Here is a 27712-nt window from a genome sequence, read left to right on the forward strand (position 1 = left end):
AATAATTGATATGTAAATATTTTTTTCTTAAATAAATAGTTAGATTTAATTTTTTTTTAACTTTTAATGTAAAGAAAAGATAATTATATTTCAATTACTATTTTAATATTTATTAAATATAACTTGATATTAATAATAATTGATGAAAAACTAAAGAAAAAATAATAATAATCATATTGGAGTTTTCTTTTTTCATTGTCCAAGTGCAAGCAAAGAAGCCTTTGGCTTACTTTCAATATTTTTATAGATAAATAAAGAGAGTAACAACAACTAAATTAAAACATTAACTAACTAAATATTTTTTCATGACATTCCTCATCTGAGTATCCACAGCGTGTATTCTTTCGTAACAACAAGGTATGCCATTTCTCACTAACCTGAAAATCTAGTCTTTCAACAACACGGTCAATTGTCACCGTGCATGCCCTCTTCTTCTCTTCTCTCGCTCTCTTCCTCTCCACTTTTGCTTCCTTCCTCTCCGCATCCTCGCACCAAAACCCTAAAACCCTTACTCCTTTGTCCCACGATGAAGGATCGGCCTCCGTCCTCGTACGGCTCCGTTTACATCCCTCCCCACCACCGTCTCCGTTCCGTCATCTCTTCTTCCAACAACAACGCTAGCAAGACGGGACCAGATTTTTCCACCTCCGCGTCCGCGATACAGCCCAAACTCAACAACCGTAAAAACGCCTCCGCTTTGAGCGCTAGGGACACTGCTGCTGCTCCTCCTCCTCCTTCGCCTTTCTTGCAACAACCGCAGCAACAGCAACAGCAGAGGACTTATAATAGCAATAATAGCAGTAAAAATAGTAATAATAATAATTGTCAGTATAATTCAGCTTATGATGACGGGATTTCTGAGGATGGCTCTGATCGGGAGCTCAATTTGTCATTGCAATCGGTCAGTTCTTACGTATATTATTATTATTATGAGTTCCAGTATATTGAAATTTTCGTTTGTTTGTTAGGTTTATTGGTTTAAATGAAAGTCATGATGATTGGCTTAGGATTAGCATATTAATAGCACTGAAGGATTTCACATTTCGATAATGAGAAAACAATTGAAATATTTATCTGCATTGGAAGCAAACTGGGTGGCCCTTATTACTTGACATGAGCTCTGTCAGTTTGAAATGATACATGTTTAGTTGAAAATATTGTTGTTGAAGATTAGTAATTTGCTAGTTAGGACAAGTTTTAGCGGGATACCTCTTTGGAATGAAATGTCCTCAGATTACAGAGTTGACCTATGCACAAGTCACACATGAGAAAACTCTTGTAGCTTGTAGCTAAGTGAATTTCACTGTAAATAGCACTTAAATCTTATAGACTATGATGCAATAATTGAATCTGCTGTAGTTAAGCTCGGAAGTTAGAAGATGCTAAGTATGAGAATGCAGTTGTAAAAATACCTGAGCCAGTGGTTTTTGTGCTGTTGGTAAGAGTTTCTTGTGGCATTGTCATTTAGGCTATACTTGACAACTTTGACATTAATCATATATTTAGTTAATAGTTCTGATGCTACCCAATAACTCAAGTTAGCATGCTCAAGCCTGGTCAAGTTGATTCTGTAGTTATAAATAATTTTGTACCTTTTGGTAGTGAGTAACTTTTACTATTAATCAAGTTTTTTAGGCTTAAATTGATGACGAATGAGATTATAACTTTCATTAACTTCAAAGCTTTATTCCTTGAGCAATAGCCATATTGACTCAATTCTGGTTCGCTGACATTTAGGGACGGCCACCATGGTGTCTATACCTGACTTTGCTACAGTGGATGCTTCTTGTTAAAAGAGGGTTGTAGATTAATATTATTTTTGCTCATGAGATTTAAATTTTTAAGACTGATTACGAAGTTCTTACTATGTTAGTCCTTAGGGGTTGAGCATCTAACCCACAATCACTTTATTGCTAAGATTATCCCCTTTTTCTTTAATTTCTTCCACTTATGTTTTGACACCCCTACCTGCTATCGTACATGAAAATGTTTGCTTTGCTCTAGCATGCTAAGGAGCGGCCAACAACATTTAGTAGCAATTGGCCACCTTTTGTATGGACTATAAGAAAATTATCATATACACATAAAAGAGATGGAGCTGGACTGTGCTGATAATGGGTTGTCACTGGATCATAACTACAGAGCTCCAATTGATGATTGAATGATGCAAGAGCATTTTAGAATTTATCTGAATTGGTTATCTTGATATGTTTTTCTCAATGTTTGCTGTTTTTCTTTAGTTTGTAGTTAGTAAATATGTTTTTATTTAATTAAGTGGTCATGACTAGTGTGAGAATTTTTAACGAGTTTAAATGACTGGGATTAGATGGGGCCTATGTGTATCCTAGGGCTAGGATTAAAATCTGCCATAACCCTAGTATAAATAGTCTTCTAGACACATCAGGCAGCTGTGTTAGAGTGGAATATTATCTGTTAGTGGTTCTACAAACCCTTGTTTTCTGGTTCCAACTTCTATTTTGCTTCAATTTTAGTTTATTCTATTTGGTTTTACTATTTTGGTTTTACTATTTTGGTTTTCTTTTTACTGTTTCTACTTCCTTACTGCTTCATTGAATAAGCCCACTTAGCTGGAGCTAAAGAGCATTGATTGATTTCTTCAGTTTTTTATGTAAAGTATGCATTTATGTGCTTCAAATACTTCTAGGATTTGGCTATTGAATGAGCTCAATTATTTATCAGTATTAAGGACAATAGGAACTTTCTCTTAGAACTTCATAAAAGAAAAAGGAAGAAGAAGAAAAGAAAAATATTGGAAAAAGCTTTAAGAGGTGGATATTAAGGGCGAGATGAGTTATGTTAGAGACATTTTCTTTTTTAGTTTTTAATTTTTATCTAACTTTTTTATTCAAATCTGAGTTGTTAACCAATGTAATTTTGGGCATTTGTTGCATGAAGGCTGTAATAATTGTGTTTCTGCGAACTTTATACTTTAGGGTACTTTCAGTTATGCTAACATTGATGAGTGGAAGCGGAATCTAGCCATACTTTTACGTAATGACGAGAAACAGGAGTTGGTCTCGAGGGAGAAGAAGGACAGACGAGACTTTGAGCAAATAGCAGCTTTGGCAAGCAGAATGGGTTTGTATAGGTATCTCCCTTGATCAAAATAGATGTTTTTGTTTGTAAATTTGCTCTGAGCAATGATGGGGATTCCAATCTCAAATTATGTTTGGCAGCCATCTTTATTCCAAAGTTGCTGTCTTCAGTAAGGTCCCCCTGCCTAACTACAGATTTGACCTGGATGATAAGTGTCCACAGAGGGAGGTAATCTTGTAATTTTGTTCACTCTATGCTCTCTATTATGTTTACCTTATATGAAACACCAATACTACAATGTCACCTAATATTGGTGTTTTGCCAACAATATATATATATATATATATATGTAAGAATTGTTGTTTTTGGTCCTATTGTTATTTTTTATGTCGGACCATATGTGATTGATACGTTTTAATAATGGACACTTTTCTGATACATGTATGAAAATGCGTAGAAGTCTTCTGTTTAATATTTATTTCTCCAATTTTTCAATTTCCCAAATTGAGGTTAATAAATAAAATCGAGGTAAAAATTTAATAGTGAAATCCAACGAAGACCTGAGATCACATGTTACCATTGATTTCTAGTGTTATTGTCTCCATTTTAGATTTTTACGTTTACATATGTTCTGTTTTATGCATGTTGAGCACATTTTAGTTGATTTTATGGATTTCAAAAGCATGTGTGTGGGCCCAAGCTGTAACTTCTCCTCATTTTTGAAAAATGCCTTATTGCAGTGTATTTTTTTTTTTTTTGGGTCACTCTTATTGTAACTATATTGGTGCTTACTTCCTAGGTTGCCTTTTGTTGACTTGGTTATGCTGTGCATGTTTCTACGTGTGATTTATCCCAGTTTTATGCTATCCTAGCTTTTGGAAATTGCCATATTGATGTGTTCATATTGTGTCATCCTTATATCCTATGTTTATGATGGTGCTTCATAGGTTGCCTTTTATTGACTTTGATGGTACATGTTTCTTATATTTATTATGCTGAAGCTTTTAGTACTTGACAGGTGAACTTAAATTTTGGTTTGTTGAAGAGAGTTGATGCCCATCTTGGAGAGTACCTTTTTCAAAAATCTAGGACTAAGGAAAGCTTTTCGGACAATTGTTTCTCTAGATCAAGCAGTAATAGCAGTATAGTTACTGATGAAGGACTTTTTGAGCAGCCCGAGCCCTTGGCATTCAGCTCAGCTGTCATGGAGAAAATTCTTTGGCGGAGAGGTTTGCAGCTTCGTGATCAGCAACAAGCGTGGCAGGTTCATTTGACCTTGACAATTGTGCATATAAACTTTTGCTATTGCCTACTCATTATGTCTCTTATGCATTTATTATGTTAGAATATTGATGATTATCGTGCTTCGCTGCTATTTGATTATTGGATAAAGTATAAAAAAGCCCCTGTACTTGATTAAATCTCTCATAAGCCCCCATCCTTTGCAAGCAGTTAAGCCCCTATTCTTTGCAAGCAATTAAGCCCCTTACCTGCCATATATACCTAATTGAGCCCTTCTTGGGCCAGGCGTGACACTAATGTCAATTAGCCTCAGCCCACTATGTAATATAATTGGCTACGTGGTAGATTAGGTGGAGAAAAAATTAATTAAATTTTAATAAATTGAACTGGGAAGAAAATTGTTTCTTTCCAAGTTAAATTTTAGTTCCAGGACATAGTTGTCTCCCACGTGGTCAATTGCATTACACAATGGGTTAAGGTTAATGGAAGATACTGTCATGTCGGTCACGTTACACTTTTCCTTCCCAAGAGGGGTTATTGGGTTTAAATAACAATAAAGAGGCTAAATTGATTGCAATAAGAGGTGGGCTCATGTGATGGATTCTATTAAGTATGAGGGCTTTTTTTGTATTTTAGCCTTTATTATTCAAAATTTTCCCATTCAATTGCCTTTAGGGTGTCTGGCGCACACTAGATCAGAGTGTTGATTTGCCTAGGTTTAGGCAGACTGGCATCGATTTGCCTTGGAGTGCCAATCTGCTGTACAGGCATCAGTTGGCCCTTCCCCTTCCCCATCCCCTTCTTTCTCCTTCGTTCCCCTTCCTTTCTCTCCTCAATTCCCTTTGTATTTTTCATTTTTTTATTTTTTAATTCCAAAATTAAATTTGTTTTAAAAAGAAAAATGACGTGGCTATTTTAGACACATGGCATGTGCTTATTGGTTATATTTAGCCATGTCACATGTGACTGACAAAATTAGTAAATGTGCAAACTGATGTTGGGAATTATAGTTTGAATAACTTATTGCAAAATTTTATCGGTATCAAATTGACAGTTTTACTATAACTCAGGTACCAAATGTGTAATTAACCATTTACCTTATTTCTCTTAATCTTATATATATAATAACTTTTCTCTTTTATTATTCTTTTAGTTTATTTATTTTTTCTCTCACATCTTACTTTTCCTTCTATATGTTAATTATTTTTCTTTGTCCCACTTCCTACAACATTCTCAATTATTCTCTTCACTTATTTTTTCCTCATGTCTCAACAAAAGCAATGTTGTATTTTATTATTTTTCTTCTCATTTGTCCACCTTTCATTCTTCTCGCAAGTGTTCCCAAGCTCCCCATCCCTTGTCCCTTTCTCAGTTTCACCCGCTAGAACCAGCCTTCTTTCCTTGTTTCTTTCTTTCTTATCTCCTTTGAGCTTTAATTATGGATTCTCTCTCAAAGCTTTTTCCCACTTCTTGGTCTAGAAGTTTCTATGTCTCTTCCTCCTTGATTTTAACCCTTAAGCCAACTCTAAAACACCTATCACCATTCTTTCTTTCTTTTTTTAATTTATTTCTTCTATTATATCAATTAATTTGATTAATTGGGCGATAATGAGTTTATTATTTGAAATGAAAGGTTGATTTAGATATCTTAGGGCCTTGTATATTTATACTTTGTTGCCAAATGGGCAAATATAGGGTAAGTGAAAGGAGTAGGTTTGAAAATATGTTACATACGTAAAATTTATTCGTATATATAGTGTCCTGTGATATTTACATTGCTTGTCCATAATACATGTTTGAAACTAATTTTCATACTCATTGTGTTTTGATTTGAAGATATGAAAATATAACAATTTTCAAACAGAGAAGTTATTTTAGGTAACAAATAAACAGAGAAAATAAGTATTTGTATGAAAAAGTTATATATATTTAAATCAAATGCATTTTCCTAGAAAAGAAAATTTTTGACAATTAAAATATTTATTTTAATTAAGGATTGGACAAACAATTTTCGAGAAAGTATATGCTAAATAAACAATTTCGAAATCTTAAGGGGATAAAGTATAAATAAGTAATTAAAACAAAAAAAATTCTTAATAGGCTTGATAGTAATTTAGAAAAAGTCAAGGGGCGTATGGCCTCTCTAGCCTTCAAACCTCTCTGGTGGGTCTTGTCTCCTTACTGACTATGAGAGTTCCTTTTGTAAGGTAGCTGAGGTAGCGTTGCATTGTAGTAACAGCTCCAGTAAGAGAGAAAAGGCAGTGAGGAATAGTGGTAAATATTAAAGAGCCTTGGTACCAAGGGGAAGGTGATGGAAAGATGGGCAAAGGGAGGATGCCTTTTGAACAAGATAGTGGAAAGGAGGCGCTCCTCGATATGAGATGAATATAAGCGTAATGAATATGAGAAATAAAGTTAGTGAGAGAAGCTCTGAATAGAGTGAATGCTCACTTCTACAAAAATCTTGCTTCAAATTATAGGGAAAGGCTATTTAACGGTTGAGAACTTTTGTAATTTAATGAGAAGGTTACAATTGGCAACTAAATAGAATGGTGTCAAATGTGATACCTGACTCTATCAGAATGGTGAAGAAACAAGCGTTCGTTAATGAGCTGTACTTTGAGCCCACCAAACAAAACTCTTATAAGCATCCCAAGTTTTTGAGTTTAATTGTAGGACCCTACCACTTATCCTAGAGTTAAGCACAAATCGGTTATGTAAATATTGTCTGTGAATAAATGTAAGACGAACGATATAAGAATTAACTTGTAGATTATGTAAAATAATAATAAATTAATATGATGACCAAATCATGCATCTAGATTTTTCCCCCTACCTGGAATCTCTTGCAAAGGAATTCACATGCATCAAAGAGAATAGTAGTGAAACATTTTAAAATTTGTACAAGGAGGGGCATATGAATAATCTCAAATATAAATATATTTATCCAAGAGTTTGCAAATAAATAAATGGAGGACATCATAAGAAGTATGCAAAGAAATAATAAAATGACATCCCAATCAGTTATAATAATAGATTGCTCACTCTTGATCTCTTACACATCCCATTACTATAGTGTAACACGACCTCACTACCCTTACAAAAAGAACCCTCTGCTCCTACCTAAGCCTTTTTCCCTTTATTCTGCTGATATTCTCCAAAATGGCAAACATAAAGAATAAGAAGGGGAGAAAAGTCAAGATCTTGAGGCACCAAAGCCAGTGGGCTGCAAAACAATTCTTTGGTTCCTTCAAGCACCTTCTATTATAGTAATAGATTTGGTAGGGAACGATGTGATTAACCAAACAAAAACTTCATAGATGCTTTTCACAACTTGATTCTAATTTAATCCTTATTGAAAGATAGAGGTCTTAATTTTATGTTGGCACTGCATGTGGAAGAACAAGGCAGAATGGTGAAGCATTGTTTGCTTCACTTATGCACATTTTGGCCACAATGGTTTGTTGTGCTACAACAACTCCTGATTGAAGAACAAAATTGAAAAATTCCAGGCATGGGGAAAGTGAAATGCATCCCTAAGTCTAATGACCAAATTGAAATGGAATACATGTTAGTTGTATCTAGGTACATAGGCAGTAATAGTGAAAACGACTAGTTAAAAGCCATCAGGATGACTAAAGGTGTGGAAAAAGAGTTAAAAAAACTTATGTCTGGCTATTGAAATATAGAAGTAGGTGTTGTGTGATCAGCTGATGAAATCCATTTAGTTTCCAGCTGAAGGAACTTTAAGGAGCATGTTGAAGCTTTTTAAGGTTTGGGTGCTGGGGACTACAAAATCTGAGCAGAACAGTTTTAGGTTTTAGCATTTTTTACATGTTCTTAATTTCGAACTTAAAGTATTTTCAATTTAGCAATCAAGATTCCTCTTGAGACAATTTGGTGTAATGCAAGCTGCAAAACCTCAATGGTTGAGTTTAAAAGAAAAAACCTCAATGGTGGAAGTAGCTACGAGTTCTCTGTAGTGAATATTTTTTTCCTATATAAACCTTTTGAGTCCTTTTCTTATCATCTATGATTATGAATATTGATGTAATGCTGGTTTGAACTATTTTGATTTTGTGTTTTTCCCCTGCATTCATGTTTTGTAGGAGTCTCTTGAGGGGACAAGAATGCTAGAATTTCGTCAAAGTCTTCCTGCTTACAAAGAGAAGGATGCGATATTGTCAGTCATTTTGCAGAACCAGGTGTGTTAACTTCAGCATTCATTTATAAAATATTATAAAATAAATTAAACTTTGTGTTTAGTTGTTTGCCTCTGCTGTAAACTAGTGGTAGAAGACTGTTTTATTCATGAACATATGGGGTTCCACTGGGGCAGAAATGAGCTGAGCCGCTCATTCAGGCTCAACTCATTAAGAAACTCTGCTTTGGATTGCTCATTCTTTAAATGGATTGAGCTTGAGCCTATATTGGCCTTCTTCACTTAAATGAGCAGAATTTGATATTATGGGATTCAGCTGGAAAGGCCCAAGTGGAACTAGTTTAGTAACTATTATAATTGCAGTAATTGCCTGTAATGGCCTGGATTTTAAACTAATGAAATAATTTTCGCTTCTATATTTTTAACCTCTTTAAAGTTTACATTTTTGGTTAGGGCTTTTTATTTGTATTTTAAAAAAAAAGTTATACCATTTTTACGTTCTGGTTTTCTCAGCATAAATTTGAGTTCAAGCTTGTATCATCCTATAAGAAACTGACAAAGACTGAGCTTTAGCTTCCATGAATCCCCTTCAAATGAGCTTGAGCTTAAATAATGTTCTGTGCTGGGGTCCAACTCAAGCTTGGGCTAGCTTGAACATTTGATACTAAGCTCCTGCTCAGCTTGTTAGTATTAGTTAGCTCAGCTCAGTTACACCCTTATGTTTCATCTTTTAACTTAGTTATCTTTAAATTTCCTATACATTGACAGTGAATTATGCTGTAGAAGAATAGTATACTTGCCCCGCATGGTCTCCATATTCTGCTTTTTCCAGCTTACTTATTGATGTCTTTCTTGTTTATATTGTGAAGCAAAAGAGAGAGTTGATTATTTACCTATTTGTCTGCTTCATCAAATTGGAGTTGCACATTCTAATTTGATTTCCAATTGTTAATGCACATTCTTGCGAAGTACTACACCCTATTTCTGGTTTTCTGATATTTAAAGCATACCTTGACTTAGCTATAAGTTGCCTTCTTTCTCTTTATCCTTCTCATTTGGGAGAAGGTTGTTGATTATTTGGTTGAATGCTACATATTTTAAGGTCTGTCTGTGTTGCCCTGGGGGGTGGGGAATGGGAAGAGAAACTCTAAGAGCAGGTTTTTCAAATTTCTTTTCAGTGTAATGCATTTGTAGTACATCAGCAGCTTCTGGAAAATGTGGTGACTGTTATAGAGTCGCTTCCTTGTGAAGTACTCAAGTTTCAGTCCACTAAATTTTATAGAAGCCCATTGCTGGTAGAGGTGATGACTCTTAGGCTAGGATGCTTTATATGCTAAGTTTGTTTAGAGTTGAGTGCACCGCGTACTTGGGATACTTGCAAAGCTAGTGCATTTCATTGTATTGGTCCTTTTTTTCCCTAGTTAAGTAATCTTGGCTGCATTTGGTTGTTGCTTTTGCTACTTGAGCTGTACTGTTTACCTTTTGCTTCCTCTAAAGTTGTAATAAAGTAAAAGGTTGAAGTCAAAATCATAATTGATTAAAAATTGAGCAAATGGCTAAATATAAAGGGAAATTCTTCCAAAAATTGTTCCAGTTAAAAGCAAAATCCTGTATTTTGCTATTTAATAACCCAAATTTTTATTTTAATTCTTTAAAAACTTTAGTTGCTTTTGTATCCAAATACAGCTTCTACTTTTTACTTTCAAAAGTTAAAAGCAAGTTGCCAGAGCAGCAGCCTAACAAAACCCTAGTCAACTGAATGGGACTTCTCTGTGGATATTTATGCTGACAAAGCATGTAAAAATCTTTGCGTGTCATACTTTAGTATGTATTATCTAGTGGCGAGCTAACTGGTTGCTTTATTTCCACAGAGTTGGTGCGTCACTTCAATTATGGAGACTGATGTTATGTTTTTCTTATTTGTTTTTAATCATAAAATTTTGTATTTGCAGGTTGTTATCATCTCAGGTGAAACTGGGTGTGGCAAGACGACACAAATTCCCCAATTTATTTTAGAATCTGAAATAGATTCTGTTCGTGGAGCTGTTTGTAGCATTATATGTACACAACCCAGGCGAATATCTGCTATATCTGTTTCAGAAAGAGTTGCTTCAGAGAGAGGAGAGAAATTGGGTGAATCTGTTAGTTTCTGACAGAAATAGTTACCTAGGATACTTACCTTTTCTTAGTTAAAATTTTTCCATACAATTGAGTAAAATTTCTCTCTTTCTTGGCTTTATTTGAAGGTTGGATATAAAGTACGGCTTGAGGGTATGAAAGGGAGGGATACCCGCCTTCTCTTTTGCACCACAGGCATTTTGTTGAGAAGGCTGCTTGTTGATAGAAATTTAAAAGGTGTAACGCACGTCATTGTGGATGAGATTCATGAACGTGGGATGAATGAAGGTAATATGTGCAATTGGTGTTTAAATTGTGGTGTTAGTTAATTCTGATTTCTAATATGATAATAAAAATATCAGATTTCCTGCTCATTGTCCTTAAAGATCTCCTACCCCGCCGCCCGGAATTAAGGCTGATTTTGATGAGCGCAACTCTAGATGCTGAGCTTTTCTCATCATATTTTGGTGGGGCTCCTTTAATCCACATTCCTGTAAGTTAAAACTTAAAGCAACCAGTAGTTTCATCCCAGTAAGAAGATTGATTTGGTCTTATTTGGTATTCTAATGGCTTCTAATGCACTTTTCATGTATGTGCTAGTTGAGATATAATGAAAGATTTTTAAATGATTGTTGTGTATATAAAATTGTTTAAGTCATAAATTTTTTTTTTTGTTTTCTTTCATTCCTGTTTTTGTGCAAGCATGGAAGAACATCCCTTGTAAGTGTTTCTAAACTCTTAAGTTTTCATTCCAAATGTGCATTTAGATATGAATGAAACACTTTTGCCACAGATGGCTAGTTACTGTTTTTCATCCTTTATTCTGATGCTCAATGTTTTATGAGGAAACATCTTTAGCTAGTTTGGTTAGCTGTGAAACCTCCTACCAGGTCATATGTTCTTTTGCCTGCTTTTCATTTGGCTCCTTCCATATTTACACAGATTTTGTACTTCTATGTTACAGTGATGACTTAATTCTCCGCATGGCTCCTCGTTATATTTACACTGGTTCTGTACTTTTACATACAGTATGACTTTATTCTCTCCTCTCATTTAACCTAACAATATTTTCCCATCTTTCTCCTTCTATGTCCTCCGCATCTCCCTGTTTCAGGTGCTGATGGTTTTACTTTTTGGCCTTTCAGCTTTTGATTTTTCTTTTTGACCTTTTAGGTTTTCTGATTAAGAGATAAGTTTGCTTTTGATAGTTCCCTATCATGTTTAAATTAGAGTTTTGATGTTCTTGCGTATTATTTTTCAAGGCATTGATTCAGAATGTATATCGCTAGTCTTAGGTTCTTCTAGTTTCAACTTGTTTTCTGGAATACTTCTCCAGCATGAACAGCGTTAGAAGTTTTTGGCATAATGCGTGGCTTAATTTCTTTTTTGCTTTCTTGTTCTAATTTAGGGTTTTACGTACCCAGTTCAAGCACATTTTTTGGAGAATATTTTGGAGATGACAGATTACAGGTTAACTCCATATAATCAAATTGATGATTACGGTCAAGAAAGGATGTGGAAAATGAGCAAGCAAGCACCAAGAAAGAGGAAGAGTCAAATTGCCTCCACTGTTGAGGTACGCAAACTTCTTTTTGCTGCTTTTTCCCCAATGTGTACTGTGATTTCTTTTTCTTTTTTAATTTTGGATATATACAATAGGATGCACTCCGGGCTGCGGATTTTAAGGATTTTAGGCCTCAGACTCGGGAGTCTTTGTCATGTTGGAATCCTGATTGCATTGGTTTTAATCTCATAGAATATCTTTTATCCTACATCTGTGAGAATGAAAGGCCTGGTGCTGTTCTAGTTTTTATGACCGGGTGGGATGACATAAGTTCTATGAAGGATAAGCTGCTAGCTCATCCTATCCTTGGAGATCCTAGCCGAGTTTTGTTGCTTACTTGCCATGGTTCTATGGCCAGTTCTGAGCAGGTAATTTTCTTTCATTGTTTAGTGTATATTCTAAGATCTCATGTCCTTGCTGGTTGTTTTGCTATTCTTTCTTTTAACTTTCCATTTAAAAATAAAAGAATCTAAATAGATATGTGGGGATTCTTGCAGAAGTTAATTTTTCAAGAGCCTGAAGAGGAAGTGAGAAAAATCGTGTTAACTACTAATATTGCTGAGACAAGCATCACCATTAATGATGTTGTTTTTGTTCTTGATTGTGGAAAAGCAAAAGAGACATCCTACGATGCACTGAATAACACTCCTTGTTTGCTACCATCATGGATTTCCAAGGTTTCTGCTCAACAAGTAAGGCTACCATCTCATTAAATATTTGATCTCTTTGATGGAGGTTAACATTGACCAGTAATAATTTGTCTTTGCTCTATCTTGAAAGTTGTCTCGTAAAATCTGGTTCTCGGTGAATGGTTATTTTGTTGCCTTTAATTTGAAGTTTTCTTTCTGTTAAGCATACTTGCATTAGGCTATTGATATTTGGCATTATAATTTGTAGCAGGTGCTGTTTAGGGATGGTATTTTTTTTTCTTCTTTGAGTACTTGAAAATAAAATTTGTCATATAAAACCATTTTGTTGACTCGACATTTTTGAATGCTAGTCAGTTGGACATAAGATTGTCTTTGGATACTGCATCTTGGTGTCTGATGTGGAACATGTGGAAGGAGAGAAATAGACGAAAATTTGAGGTAGAGGCCTTGTTAGGTACTTAAAATTTCAGTTTTTGGTTGGCCTATATGCCTGTCTTTTTTATGGTGTTCAAACTTATTTCATAAGCCTTAATGCTTTGAGGGGCAGGGTTTACTGCATGCATAGGCCTTCACAGAATGGGAACGGTAATGTAAGTCGTTACCTATCTGGACAGTGGTACTTTTTTAGATTGTTAAGATTTTTTTTTTTCCTTTTTTTTATTTGAATTTATTTAATTAAATGGGATAATTACATTAAATTAAATTTTAAAATTCAAATTGATTGACTCCAAAGCTGATGGCTATTCCTAGAAACCTTTTTTTTTAAAATGTAAATAAAGTTTGGAGGATATTTTTGTAGTAGAATTAAGAATTATACAAACTTTGTTGCTGCGCCCTCCTTCACCTGTAGCCTAGTAGTATACAAAAATAAAAGAAATAAGTTAAAACTAAAAGCTGTTGTCCTCAATTTTTCTTTCTCCAATGTCTCTTGCCCTTTGGAAGTTGAGATGGGTACTTCCAATTTCAGCTCTTTACTTCTCAAACCGATGGATTGCTTAATTGTGCAGATCAGATCACAAACGATCTGCACTTGTGATCGTGCAATCCAATTCTAATTTTAGAGGGGGGGTAAGCGAATTTTGGTAACTCTGGCATAGGCTTTCTGTCTGCTGGAAAGGGCCCACCTAAACCTCACAAAGAGCACTGTTTTACATATAAAGAGATACCATCATGGACTGATGCTATTTAAAATGAGAATATAATTTGGCTAAAATATTTAACATCAGATAGTTTATAGTGGGGTAAGAATTGTCTCAGGCCATCCTTAAGTGTTTATTAGGTCAGGTGCAGATATAGATGTGTGGTTTGTCTGAACTTGTATGGTCCAATGCTACAGGCTTTACTTTCAAGGCATCAATGATCACTTATTTATCCACCAACTGCAGTGTAGATTCTACATATGTAGTAAGTTGAAGATGCATCTCATTTTACTCTATTTATTATTAAACTAGAGGAAGAACATCTCTAGCTTTCTACTTATCTTCCATTTGACATATTCCTGCTTGCCTAAAAGCTTGGCTAAGACATAATTTTAAGCCTACTCCATGTTTTGAACAACCAGGTGCTTTAGCTTTTGAAGGTTTCATATAGCATTGGAATTCTTTTATTCAGATAGAAAGTCTAATTAGGTTAAGCTAGTTTTACTTCATCAAATAGATTGCTTCTTGTGGAGAATCTAGTTGAAATCCATGTGACCAGAGAAACACTAAACAGGTCTTGCATTAGTTTTGGTAGTCTGTAATCTGAAACTTTAAAGAGGTTGATGGGATTTATTCAGGTGCTAGAATGTCTCCCTGATGGGGTTGGGTACGGAGGAAAGTGGGTTTCTTTTTCCATCCTAACTTGGATGTTGGGCACTGCAGGGTTGAGCTAAATTTTGATTGAGCCAGATTGATATGTAAAGTGGAATTATGTTATGTATCAGATGCTTGAGGGAGAAGGAAACCTCTTGGTTTATTAAAGTTTTTCTTACTGAAGTACATTTAATGACTTAATCTCTAGTACCCCACTGAGTCAGATAAGCCTAAAGAACTTCAAAAGATAATAAGCAAATGATATAACTTCGAAGTGATAATATATCTAGAGATAAATCAAATTATTATCAGGAAAATAACCAACTAAATTTTAATAACTAAATCTAAAAAATTACATATGTAACAAATCAGAAGCTATTCAAAATTGTTCTTGCTGATTTTCTCCAAGAATGATGTTTAAGCTATGGATTCTCTTCTGTTGCTTCAATCCTTCTTCAGAGAAATGTATGATGTTCATATCTTATTCTATAATTCATTGATTGTGCTAAGGATGGAATTGTTGATGAGCTGCAGAGGCTTGAGATATATAAATAGGAGTATGATTATATATACAGGAATTCTACCTTATTTACACTGGAGTATAAAGGGGGAAATGGCATCCTTTCTGAAGTAGTGGAACATGTCGACAGATGATAATTTGAGGTTTTAACTAGTCTGTGTTCTAGTTCTTCTTTTCTATTTGCTTGCTTTCTCATATTTTTGGTTCTTTATTTGTGCCATATGTGAATGGCACTCCATTTCTTTGGCTTATGTAATGAATTTATTACTTATTTCCAGTGCACTTATCTCTGCTGTTAGAACTCTTGTTGGCATTTGAGGTGGAGGAAAGAGTTTAATGAAGCATTAAAATTGTTTTTAGATATTTGAACTAACTCCTGCAAAGCTCGTCATATCATTGACCTAAACCTTATTCCTTACCATGTGGTGAGAGCTGATTGTTCCACTTTTTGAAGACTTCACTTGGGATTGTACTATGTCAGTCATGATTTCTTTGTTTGGTGTTGTACTAGAATATCAGTCACAATCACAACGGTGCATCTGCCTCTAGAGAGGATTATTAATTTTGTTGACTTTCCCTATTCTTATCGATTTCATGGTTCTGAATGGGTTAGAGAGTTGATATCAATCAACTTGATCCCTTATTCGGTCCCATGAGAATATCATGTTTTGTCATAAAACTAAGTCATTGTCAAATGTATCAATTTAGAATAACAGCATTTATAATTGAATGGATTGGGTAGTTACTTTTTAGAATGGAATTTTGAGTTTTGGAATTTGATTAAATAGATAATATAAATATAAAGGAAAAACAATGAGTTTATAGATAGAAACAGAAAAGGATGGAGAAAAATATGATATTGATGTCATTAGGTTTGTAAAAATGTACAGATGTCACTAATAGGACTGTCATGTAGTAGGGTTTTCTGTTACGCTTGGATTTCCCCCAGTCATCTGGTAATTTCTAGGTGATGTAGACTGTGGTTCAGTTTCAGTTTCATTCGACATTTCGTGCTACATTTTTGGTGTCTGCTACTTAACCTGATTGAGCTGGTAGTTAATGAATGGAATAACATGTTAAGCTGATGGAGGCACTTAATGTGAACAAACCATTCCAATAAAATACAGATCTAGTATTAAGATTCATTTAGGAATAACTTTTGTGGTAAATCAATGTCTAGTCTAACAATAGGAATAAATGCCGATGGCTGGTTATAACTTCTGATTTTTTTTTAGTGAATTCCTGAAACCTTTAGACATTCAGAGTTATGTTGTATGATGTATTTATCAAGTCAAGCATTGTTACCTTGGTGCACAAAGCAAATGTTTTCTTTGGTTCTGGTAGTTATCCAGCCATGTTGAGACACTTTATTTCCTGTTCATCACTTTAACAAGATTTGCTTTATTAACTTGATCATTTAAAGAATCTTCAAGAAAATGAGACCAATTTGCCTTTATTCAGATTCACCCCATGTTCATCTTTCATAACTCTAAAATTGATTTTTTCTTCTTTTCCATGTTGATTTTGAGTAGGTGAACATTTACTGCAAGCTTTGATGATAACATGAACTGAAGAGATATATTAATATTCAATCATACTGCTATTTTTTTGTTTAAAAAGGAACTTCTTTTCATTAGGTAGAGAATCATAATTTCATAATTGTTTTTGGGCATGCATTTGACATGCAATGGATCTCTCTCTTTCGTTCTTTATTCTCATTTGTTTATCCGTACATTGGAGAGAAATTCTTAAATGAAACAAGTCACTCTTGCTGCTTGTTGATTATGCATCCGTTTCGCTGGGTAATTATTGGTTTGTGCATGGATGTCTACATAGAGAAGAGGAAGAGCCGGCCGAGTTCAACCCGGAGAATGTTACCATCTCTATCCTCGATGCGTATATGATGCCTTCAGTGAATATCAATTACCTGAAATTTTGAGAACACCTTTGCAGTCTCTTTGTCTGCAAATCAAAAGTTTGAAGCTGGGAAGTATATCTGAATTCCTATCAAGGGCGTTGCAGTCACCAGAGTTACTAGCGGTAGTGGTTCATTTGATATATTGGTTTTACTTTTATTCTATTTTCAATATCATATGAGAAAACAAGCACTTTCCACCTTATAAGTTTTCAATTGAAGTAATTATCAAAGGCCTGGTTTACTGCTTGTGCATGAATGTAGACATTCTATACTTGTATGTTCCTCCTGCTACCATTTTTATTTGATTAAACTGTGATTGCAGGTTCAAAATGCCATTGAATATTTAAAAATCATTGGTGCTTTGGATGAGAATGAAAATCTGACTGTGTTGGGTTGGTAGACACTTATATTTGCTTTTCCAGATTGATGCTTTTTAGGTTTTTGATAATTAGTTTGAAACTGTAGTCTCATTTGGTTTAACTTGCTTGACAGGGCATTATTTGACTATGCTTCCAATGGAGCCAAAACTTGGGAAGATGCTAATACTAGGTGCTATTCTTAATTGCCTGGATCCTGTCTTAACTATCGTTGCTGGTCTTAGTGTTCGAGATCCATTTTTGACACCATTGGACAAGAAAGATGTTAGTCTAATTTGCTTTTACCTTATGCCTCTTTCTAAGATTATAGTCAAAGCATGAACCTGTTTTTTTTACTCTTCTTTTTGGTTGACTCTCTGTTTCGATTGATTGCATATTTACTGGTATTTTTTTTTTTTTTTTGATGGACTGAAGTCATTCATTGTTCAAACAATAGTCTTCTAATTAGTAGTTCTGCAGATGATAAAGGATGGGATGGGTGGAATCTACCTATAGGGCCTGTGGTTGGCTTATGTTTCAGAAAACTAAATTTTATGGTTAAAGTGGCATAAATAGTTTTATTGTTATAGATATAATACGGATAGAATTAATATCGTTTTTAATAGCTGTAAGTGCATGAAAACAAGAAGAAAGGATTTTCTGGCTGCAATAGAAAATTAAAAAATAAAAAGGGCGAAGAGTTATAAAAGAGAAAGTTGATGGTGTGTTAGTGGATTAATTCAAGGTTATAGGGTTTGATTAAATAGGATCCTCATTTTATGGTTTCTTTGACGAGAAGAACCAGATATGATTGCATAGATTTTGTTTAAGAGGGCTTCCCCTCTGCACATAAAAAATTTTAAATTGCTTAAATTACATAACAAAGAAAAAGTAAAGTTCTTCTGTTACTGTGCTGGCAGCTGCTTATGTTACCTTCTTCTACTGGTGTTTTACCATCATTACTACTTGATTGATCACAATGATATTAGCAGAAGATATAACTTGTAAAGGTCTCAGCATGAGGAGCAAAGAAGCAACTTAATAAAAACAGAATGAACAAATAACTATTTAGTTTCCAACCAAAAGCTGCTGAAATAAGCGATTACTTCACTGAACAAAATGTTGACACTAGAAAGCACAGAACAACAGGAGTGTAACTACAGAAACACAAAACACAAGAAGTCTGTAACTAGAGAAACTGACACAACAATGAAACTGTAACCCATTATTCTTAAGGCGGTGGGATGTTTTGCTAGCAATTAGAATCTTTTGCAGACAACTAGAACTTCATCTCATGTAGAATGGTAGAATCTCAATTTATCCTTTGTTTCTAAGAAATCGAGTTTCAGTTAAATTGCAATAGTCTTAAGAGGTTATTAATATTTGAACTGCAGGGGTTATTAATTATGTGCAAGAATGGAATCTGAAAGAACATACAACCTGTATTATTTACCACCTAAGAGTCAACCTAAATCAGACATGTAGATTTGTTGAAATTTTTTTCTTTTACTTAAAAAACCTAAGAAACAACACTCAATTGGAAAGCTGTTTAAGCTTCCAATTTTTAATGACCAAGAAGTATTTCAAGGTTTCTTATGATGGCTAGGGCTTATGAAGTGATGTAGTCCAAAGGTTTAGCGCAATTAGGACTTGAATGGGGTTGAACGGCATTCTGCGGAATATATGACTCATGCTCCTTTAGGTTCTTTATATATTCTATAGGTGGCATAGCTACCGAGATCAATGCAGGTAATTATGTCTCTCCGAGAAGTTGGTGAGCTACCTCTCATTTTGTTCTAGGGTTCTTCCTATTCGTAAGGCTTTACTTGTTTTGGATTTGTATAGTACTATACTATATGGTAATAGTATATAATAGTATAAATATATATTTATACTATTACTATACAAATTGGTACTATATTGAAATGAAATCGAAATAAGCGCAATGTAAATAGGATTAATTACAATCAATAAATCTTAAAACGCAACATGTAAACACAGCAAACAAACGAAACTAGACGATTCAATCAAACTGAATTGTTGTTTTGGAACAATAAAAAGATAATTGGGTTTAAAAAAACCTCTTGAATTAAAATTCAAAATAAATAAAGATAATAATAATAATAAGTCCTCTATACTAGCTAGTATAAATCCTAATCAAAATAGAAAGATTAGAATCCTACTCCTAATAAATATAAACCTAACCTACTAAAATCCTAATAAAGACAAAAAAAGAATCCCAAACTAAATTAAATAAAGAAAATAAAATTCTAAACCAACTAAAATACTAAATAAAATAGAATTCTAAATGTGTCTGCATCATTCCCCTTGGGCTAGAAAAAGACTCGGCCCTGATGAGTTGGCCTTGTAAAGTAGGTGTTCACATACTCCTCATAGATGTCTGGATCCACATACTGTCACGGTCCACACCAACCATTGGAACAATTCATCTGGTGTTTTGAAGGCTGTTTCCCATTCATCTCCACTCATTCTAATATGATAATATCCGATCTTCAAATTGATTTTTGAAAACACTCTGTAACCAACTAGTTGATCAAGCATCTCGTCAAATCAAGTAATATGAAAACGATACTTGACAGTAATCTGGTTTATGGCATAGCTGTCTGCACACATCGTCCATGAACCATCTTTCTTAAGGGCTAAGTTGGGCAAGCACAAGGACTTTTACTTTCATGCACCAGACCTTTCTCCAACAACTCCTCGACTTATCTTTGTACCTCAGCTCATGGCATTCTATATGCTGGCAGGTTTAGTAATGATGCTCTTAGTACCAAATCAATCGCATGCTGGATGCTCCTCAGAGGTGGTAGACTTTTTGGCAAAGCCTCATTAACCAACTCTCTAAACTTCTTTAATAATTTATGAGCTTCAATAGGATATTGAGGCGTTTTACACATCTGATCACTCTTCAAAAACTTAGTTACCAAAGCATACATAATTCCCATCTCACTACTTTCAACTTCAAAATTTTTAGTGGATAAATGCCCAATGATTTTATTGATTTTGTTACTTGTAGGGCTTCAAGTGGCTCTTTAAGAGGATATAAATTGTACCTATTGTTGTCCTTGTAAAAGGAGCAGGTATTTGGCTTCGTCTTATGATCCATATGGTGATCATAGAACTAAGGTCTACCAACAAGAATATGATCAACATCCATTGGCACAACATCAAATAAAGCCTCATCATTCAAGTTACATCCCATAGTAAATTTCACCAAAAATTGAGTAGTTACCGATACCTTGTGTCCTTTCTTTAGCCACCCAATGTTGTAAGGATGAGGATGTTTGCTTGTAGGAAGCTTCAATTTGTCTACTGTCTCTTTTGAAATAATATTTTCTATGCTTCCTCTATCAATGACAAGATCACACGTGTGCGAAAAATAGTTTGCCTCCAATCTTTCACTTCCTCATTGATTGATGTTGTCATCGCTCTTCGTACTACTTAGGACTCACCTTGTGTAAGATAAACATCGATTTCCTCTATCTCTTCATCATATTCATCATAAATTGGTTCTAACTCTTCCCTTAATTCCAATAAATTAACTCTTTGTTGTGGGCAAGCAAAAGAAGTATGTCCCTTCTCTCCACAAGTAAAACATCGAATTTGTGAATTGTTGCGTCCTTTATTTGTAGAAGAACCCGAATTGTTTTGTCCACCATAAGACATTATACTCTTGCCTTTATTGTTCTTTTCAACATTGGTCGCACCCTATTAGCTTTATTGGTTGTGGCAACCGCTCAATAATTTTGTTGGGATGTTTGATAACCTCGTTTTGCTTCAGAATTGCTTTGCCAATTGGTGCTATATAAGGGCTTTCTAGCTTCATAGCGTAAAACTTGATTTTTTGCTGCTAAAGCATATTGATGAACATCTTCTATGTTGTACAAAAGACCTATTCCCATCTCGTCTCTAATAGAATGACTCGAACCAACAAGATAACAAGAAGTAATTTCCTTGTTACTATCAGTTAGCCCAACCCAAATTGAAAGGTTATTGAACTCCAATGTATATAGCTCAACAGTCATTTTTTTGGCTTCAAACAATGAAACTTTTCCTATAATTCCGTAGTATAATCAGCAGGTAAAAATTGCTTTCGTAACTTACTTTTCACGTGCTCCCAAGTGCTGACTTTAAGGTTCTTTTGTCATGCACATCACTTTTCAACTCTCTTCCACCATTGAAGTGTAGTACTTCTCAATTTCAGATTTACAAATAACACTTTTCGATTTTCTGCCGTGGTTGTTCATTCGAAGTAATTTTCCAAATTGGCTTCCTAATTCAAATAATCCTCCACTTGAAATCAGCTACTTCAATCTTGATTCCTTCACCATTTAAATCAAGGGCATGTAGTAACAGCCCTTCAATCCAACTTTTGCCACTTGATTTGCAGGTCCATCTTCATGAAAGGGGGTTCTAATTGTCAAATTCATGATCATCCTCAAGATCTTGAATCTCAAAGTGGTTGTGGTAACCTTTCGGATTCTCCATTTGGGCTCCCATGGGTTCCTAGCACTACAAGGCTTGCACACCCTGGGTCAAGTCATTAATCATTCTCCACATCTCAACCAACTCAATTTTCTAGGACTGATTGCCTCTAACTCGATCTTTCCCTCAACCAACCATAGTCCCTTAGCTAAAAATTCTTATAGGATAGCAAGATCATTTGCTCTGATACCACTTGATGTAGCCAAAAGGTTTAAGACAATTAGAACTTAACAATTAGAGCTTGAATGGGGTTGATTGTGTTTGGAACAATGAAAAGATAATTGGGTTTAAAGAAACCTCTTGAAAAAAAATTTAGAATAAACAAAGATAATAATAATAATAATCATAATAAGCCCTCTAACAAGGATCATCTATTTATACTAGCTAGCATAAATCCTAATCAAATAGAAAGATTACAATCCTGCTCCTAATAAATAAAAACTTAACGTACTAAAATCCTAATAAAGATAGAAAAAGAATTACAAACTAAATAAAATAAAGAAAATAAAGTCCTAAACCAAATAAAATACTAAATAAAAAGGAATTCTAGATGCGCCTGTGTCATCAAGTTACATATTCACCAAGTTAAGAAAGTTTCTGGCTATTGATTGGTCTCTTTTTTTCTTTTGGTACATATGAGGAAGTCTGAAGGGAAAAGGGGATTCCAACCTTAGACCTCAATCTTTTTAATGAAGGGTAACAATTGTTGGGGCAAGCCTAGGTTGTTAGTTTTTTATGGGAGATAATTAAGTGCTAAGAACTTGCCAATCTTTGTGTGGTATGCTTGTCATGGCATTTGGCTTTTGATTGCAACTTGCATTTTTATTTTAGTATTTTTAAAAAGTTTATTGATGAGCAGTGTAAAAAGTATGATTAATTGGACCCTCAAAAGTTTAAGGGTCAAATGAGTTTAAAAATTGTGGAGGTCCCTTTTTATGTGCATAGAGCCTCAAAAGTTAAGGGTCAAATAAGTTTAAAATTTTAGAGGATCCTTTTGGTGTGCAATGACCACAAACAAGTGAACTAGGATGAAGTAGGCCTTGCAGAGGTGATTGGAGCTGGCTCTAGAGCACGAGTGTCATGGCTAGGAGTGAGCATTTGGTCGGTTCGGTGGTAAAAGTATAAAAACCAAAGTAACTGAAAAAATAATCGAAAATTTGACTAGCTTGGTCTTCCAACACTAGCTAAGTGCTCAACAAATGCAGAGATGGAACATCGAAGCAAGCAACAGAACACAACACAATAAATCTAAAAAGAAAATTTAAAAAGATAAATTAAAAACTTAAAGAAACTAACTTTAAAGAAAATGAATTATTGAAACTCTGGTGATTTAAAAAATAAGCTTTCCTTGGGAGTTGTGAGTTGCAGTTGAGGTAAGGTGGAGACTACACACCAAGGAGGCAGGATTTAGAGCCCAAAACTTGATGAATGTGGAGATCTTCAAATGCTAGAGGCTACTTGGCTAGAGCTATGGTGAAGAGAGAAAGAGTGTTATGTGGAGAGAGAAAAAGGGGGGTGAAGAGCTACGGTGGAGACAAAAGGCATTGGCATTGGTGCTGGCACTCAGGCAAAAGGAGCCTGATAGAGATAGGAGGTTGGCTGTAGGAAGAAAGAGGCTGATACAAGTTGGGTGGAGAAAATGAAACGTTACGGTTTGGGTTAGGTGGTCGGCTAAAGGGAAAAAAATTATTATTATATACTAAATATTAATTTATTTAAAAAGTTTAGAAAAATTATTTTTGGTCAAGTTTGGGTCTGCATTTCTGTTATCGAAAACTCATCAGCACAGTGGTGAGATTGAACATAGTGGTGGCAGTGAGATTGGTAGCCCAGTAGTGAGGTTGAGAGTTGCAATAGTGAGATTGAAACCAGCGGTTAGAAGAAATGTGTTCAGCAAAAGACAATGGTGGCAGTTAGGTGAGATGTGAGAAGAGAAAATGCCTATTAAGGACATCAAGCTGAAAATGTATAAATAAATTATTTTAATGTATATTTGGTATATTATTTGACTTTTTTTGAACTTAGAAAAATATTTCAAATAAAAAATATTGTTACATTGTTTTATATTAAATTAATTTGTAATATAATAATTAGTAAAATTATTTTCAAAAATATAAACCCATTATTTTATGTTAACACGTTAATATATTTGACATATACAAAGTTAAGAAAATATATAAAATAGTAATTATTTTCAAAAATTGATGATGATGATGACATATTTACGTTTTACACATAGGCGTAGAAGACAAAGGAAAAAAGTGTGGTGATTGTAAGGACATTTTTGTCACTAAACTATAACATGAAGGGTAAAAAAGTAACAAAAAATAAAATAAAGGATAAAATTGGAAAAAAGAAAAGGTCCAGTTTGATTGGAGCAACTGGACTCTTTGCCCCATGGTGCAATTAGGCATCCCACCACACGTATTGTGCGGTTGGACTGAACCAATCATGTCACACCAAGCTTTGCCGAACAGCATGGTGTGACACAATTGGCCCCAAAAGGTGCCAATAACATCCTGATGAGTGCGGCACAATCGGCCCCAAAAGGTGCCAATTACATCCTGATGAGTGCACTGAACAGGGCCTAAGTCAATTAAATTAAATCACAGCCCCAACTAGTATAAGCCAAAAACAGAAAACACTGTTCAGATTGCACCTAATTCAGTTTCTTTTTTCAGTTATTTCCATTTGAGCTGATTAATGCTCATCCCTAGCCATGGTAGGTGGGCTAGGTGGTAATGATAGGAAGCGTGAAGTGGAAGGTAGGTAGTAAGTAGGAATAACAACTAGGGAACAAGTACTTGGAGTGGCATGCTGGAAATAGCAACAACATGGAGTGGTACATGGGAAGTGGGAAACAAGTACCAGGACAAGAACAGAGATTGTATATATGGAAGTTGCGTGAAGGCTGCTTAGAGGTGTAATTATGCGGCCTGTAGGAAATGCCAGCTCATTTCTCATTAAAGGAAGCATGAATTCAAGTAATGGTTAAAAAATGTGGTGGAATAAGACACATGCGAGGCACTATTATACTCTGGAAAATGGTTAAGGAGCAAATGCTTAACATATTCCATATTTAGCCACCTAGCCAAACTCTCTACAACGTCCCATAATCTGGAGTTAACCCAAACTGCCACTTGTTCCAGGGTAAATCCACTAGCGTGGTTGTGAGTCCAATTCTTGCAAGACATGCTTAGGGACTATGATAAATTACTAAAACCATAATTGTCAAAAAATAATCTTCTACAAGAATAAAATAACCAAAAGAGATGGAGACTAATTTACACTAAGTGCATGCAATAGAACCTTGCCAATAGCAAATATTAGAGTGCATATTACAATCCTTTGTCCTCCTGGCAGCTTGCAGATGCTGCAAAATTGCAGTTTTCCCGTGATTACAGTGACCACCTTGCCCTTGTTCGTGCCTATGAGGGCTGGAAAGAAGCTGAGAAAGACCTTGCTGGATATGATTACTGCTGGAAAAATTTTCTTTCTGCACAATCAATGAAGGCTATTGAGTCTCTTCAGAAGGAGTTCCTTTCTTTGCTCAAGGATACTGGTCTTTTTGATGGCAATGCAACTAACTATAATGCATGGAGCTATGATCAGCAGCTCATCCGAGCAATTATTTGTTATGGACTGTATCCTGGAATTTGCTCTGTTGTGGTGAGTTTTTAGTTTTTTGTATCTCCTTAAGTTTTCAAAATTTTCTCCAAAGTCAGCTTCTCTATACTTCTCGTAATCATTGTGTAATCAAACTGAGGGCTTCATAAAGGTTTCCTAACCATACTGATAAACTTTCATGGCTACTTACTATGTGCTTACAAGTTCACAAGGATAGTCCAGCACTTTGAGCATAAGAGACCATATAATTTTCTTAGTAGAAATATCCATCAGCTGTTTCCTTAAATTTGCAGTTTCTGTTTATTTTCCATTTTTTCTTTTACTAATTTCCATTAAGTATTAACATATACTTATGTACAGCACAATGAGAAATCATTTTCACTAAAAACTATGGAGGATGGACCGGTGCTTCTATACTCAGTAAGTTTGTGCATCAAGCTATTGATTTTCTTCTGCTCAATATCAGAGTAAGCCATTGTACTCTGTTTCTTTCATGCTAATGTCCCTTTATGTTTTGTAGAACTCTGTTAATGCTCGGGAATCTAGAATTCCATATCCTTGGCTTGTTTTCAATGAGAAGATAAAAGTGAACTCTGTTTTCCTGCGGGATTCAACAGCTGTCTCTGATTCAGTGCTTCTCCTGTTTGGTGGGAGCATCTCAAGAGGAGATGTTGTAAGAGTTTCCCTTCTTTCCATAATTGTTACCATTGTTTTTTCTTCAAGTCATATGATCTCTCTGTTTTTTCTTTGTTTAAAATATTTTTCTGGCAGAATTATTTGCAGTATATAGTGGTTTAGTGGAATTATGTTCTTCTTTTAACAGGATGGACACTTGAAGATGTTGGGCGGATATTTGGAATTTTTCATGCAACCTGCTATAGCAGAAAAATATCAAACCATAAGGAGAGAATTTGATAAGCTGATTCAAAATAAAGTAAGTTAAACTCAGAGAGAATCAATCTTGCCTCGGAGATACAATGCTTATTTTGTTTCTGTTGTTTTCTTGTATGAAACTTTATCCTGCTTCCACATTAAAGTGAATACAAACATCTTCCATCCTGGCTAATTCTAGATCTTAACAATTTTGATAAATTCATTCCTGCTAATCAATGGTGAATGTGGGCAGTTACTGAATCCCCAAATGGTCCTACATTTCCATCACGAGCTTATTTCTGCTGTACGGTTGCTGGTTTCTGAGGATCAGTGTGATGGAAGATTTGTATTTGGCCGTCAGGTCCATAAACCAACAAAAATGCCTGTTATGCCACAACAGCCTACTTTGGTCTCAAGGACAGAGAGTGGACCCGGGGGTGATAATTCTAAAAGTCAGCTCCAAACACTGCTCACTAGAGCAGGATATGCTGCGCCAACCTATAAGACAAAGCAATTGAAAAACAATCAGTTCCGAGCCACTGTAGAGTTCAATGGTATGCAAATCATGGGACAGCCTTGCAACAACAAGAAGAGTGCAGAAAAAGATGCAGCAGCTGAGGCTCTGCAGTGGCTGATGGGTGGTACCCAGACAGGCCATGAATATATCAATCACATGTCGATGTTGCTGAAGAAAAGCAAGAGGGATCACTGAACTACCATGGCGCAAGTCTCCTATCGAGGGCTTTGTGAGGAACAATGATCCCTACAAATGAGGTGTAACCTTATTATTCTTGTGTCATGGTTAGATTGTCCCTTTTCCAAGGAAAATGAAGAAACTGGGTTGCTGCATGGAAAGCCATAAGTTAGACCATGTCACTGCCATCTTGTAGTTTTACTAACAAAGCAGAATCTGATGGAGTATTTGGTTTTCGCTTCTCGGTAAGTAGTTTGTCACTGCTTGTGGCCTGGAGACAGCTAACTGACAAAGGCTAAGTGGATTAGAATTTACCCATGTTGCACACTTGATGGTGTTGATCTTGGATTGAGACAGTTGATCAGGGACAACAAAACTTACAAATACCTTTCTTGGTTAGAAAGTGTGCATATGCAAAGTGTGGGGGAAGTTAGTTGATATCTTGCAGTATCGTATGCTTATAATCATTTTTTGTCAAAATTAATATCTGTATATAACTTGATAAAACAGTGTTGCTAGGTTTGTAATTCGTGAGAATTACTCTTCTCAGCATTATTGATTCACTCTTCCTTGTAAGAGACACTAGATTTATTTATTTCCATCTTGAGCCAATGGGGGACGTTCTTTCTTCA

The 27712-nt window shown here is 35.0% G+C and overlaps 1 protein-coding gene across 1 annotated transcript; it reads left to right on the top strand.

The window, feature by feature from the left end:
- Positions 1–299: 299 nt before the first annotated feature.
- On the top strand, positions 300–27712 carry LOC110426258 (DEA(D/H)-box RNA helicase family protein). The gene is made up of 19 exons (XM_021441438.2): positions 300–901; positions 2955–3109; positions 3198–3285; positions 4076–4321; positions 8409–8504; positions 10414–10602; positions 10708–10867; positions 10942–11072; positions 11988–12155; positions 12239–12511; positions 12641–12835; positions 16943–17146; positions 17347–17416; positions 17517–17665; positions 25250–25555; positions 25874–25933; positions 26034–26186; positions 26337–26447; positions 26640–27712. The coding sequence occupies exons 1-19, from the start codon at positions 422–424 to the stop codon at positions 27096–27098; spliced, it is 3693 nt and encodes a 1230-aa protein (XP_021297113.1). The 5' UTR covers positions 300–421; the 3' UTR covers positions 27099–27712.

Source organism: Theobroma umbraticum, unplaced genomic scaffold, assembly GCF_002168275.2.
Source record: "Theobroma umbraticum cultivar Fairchild unplaced genomic scaffold, ASM216827v3 scaffold_30.0, whole genome shotgun sequence".
NCBI lineage: Eukaryota > Viridiplantae > Streptophyta > Magnoliopsida > Malvales > Malvaceae > Theobroma > Theobroma umbraticum.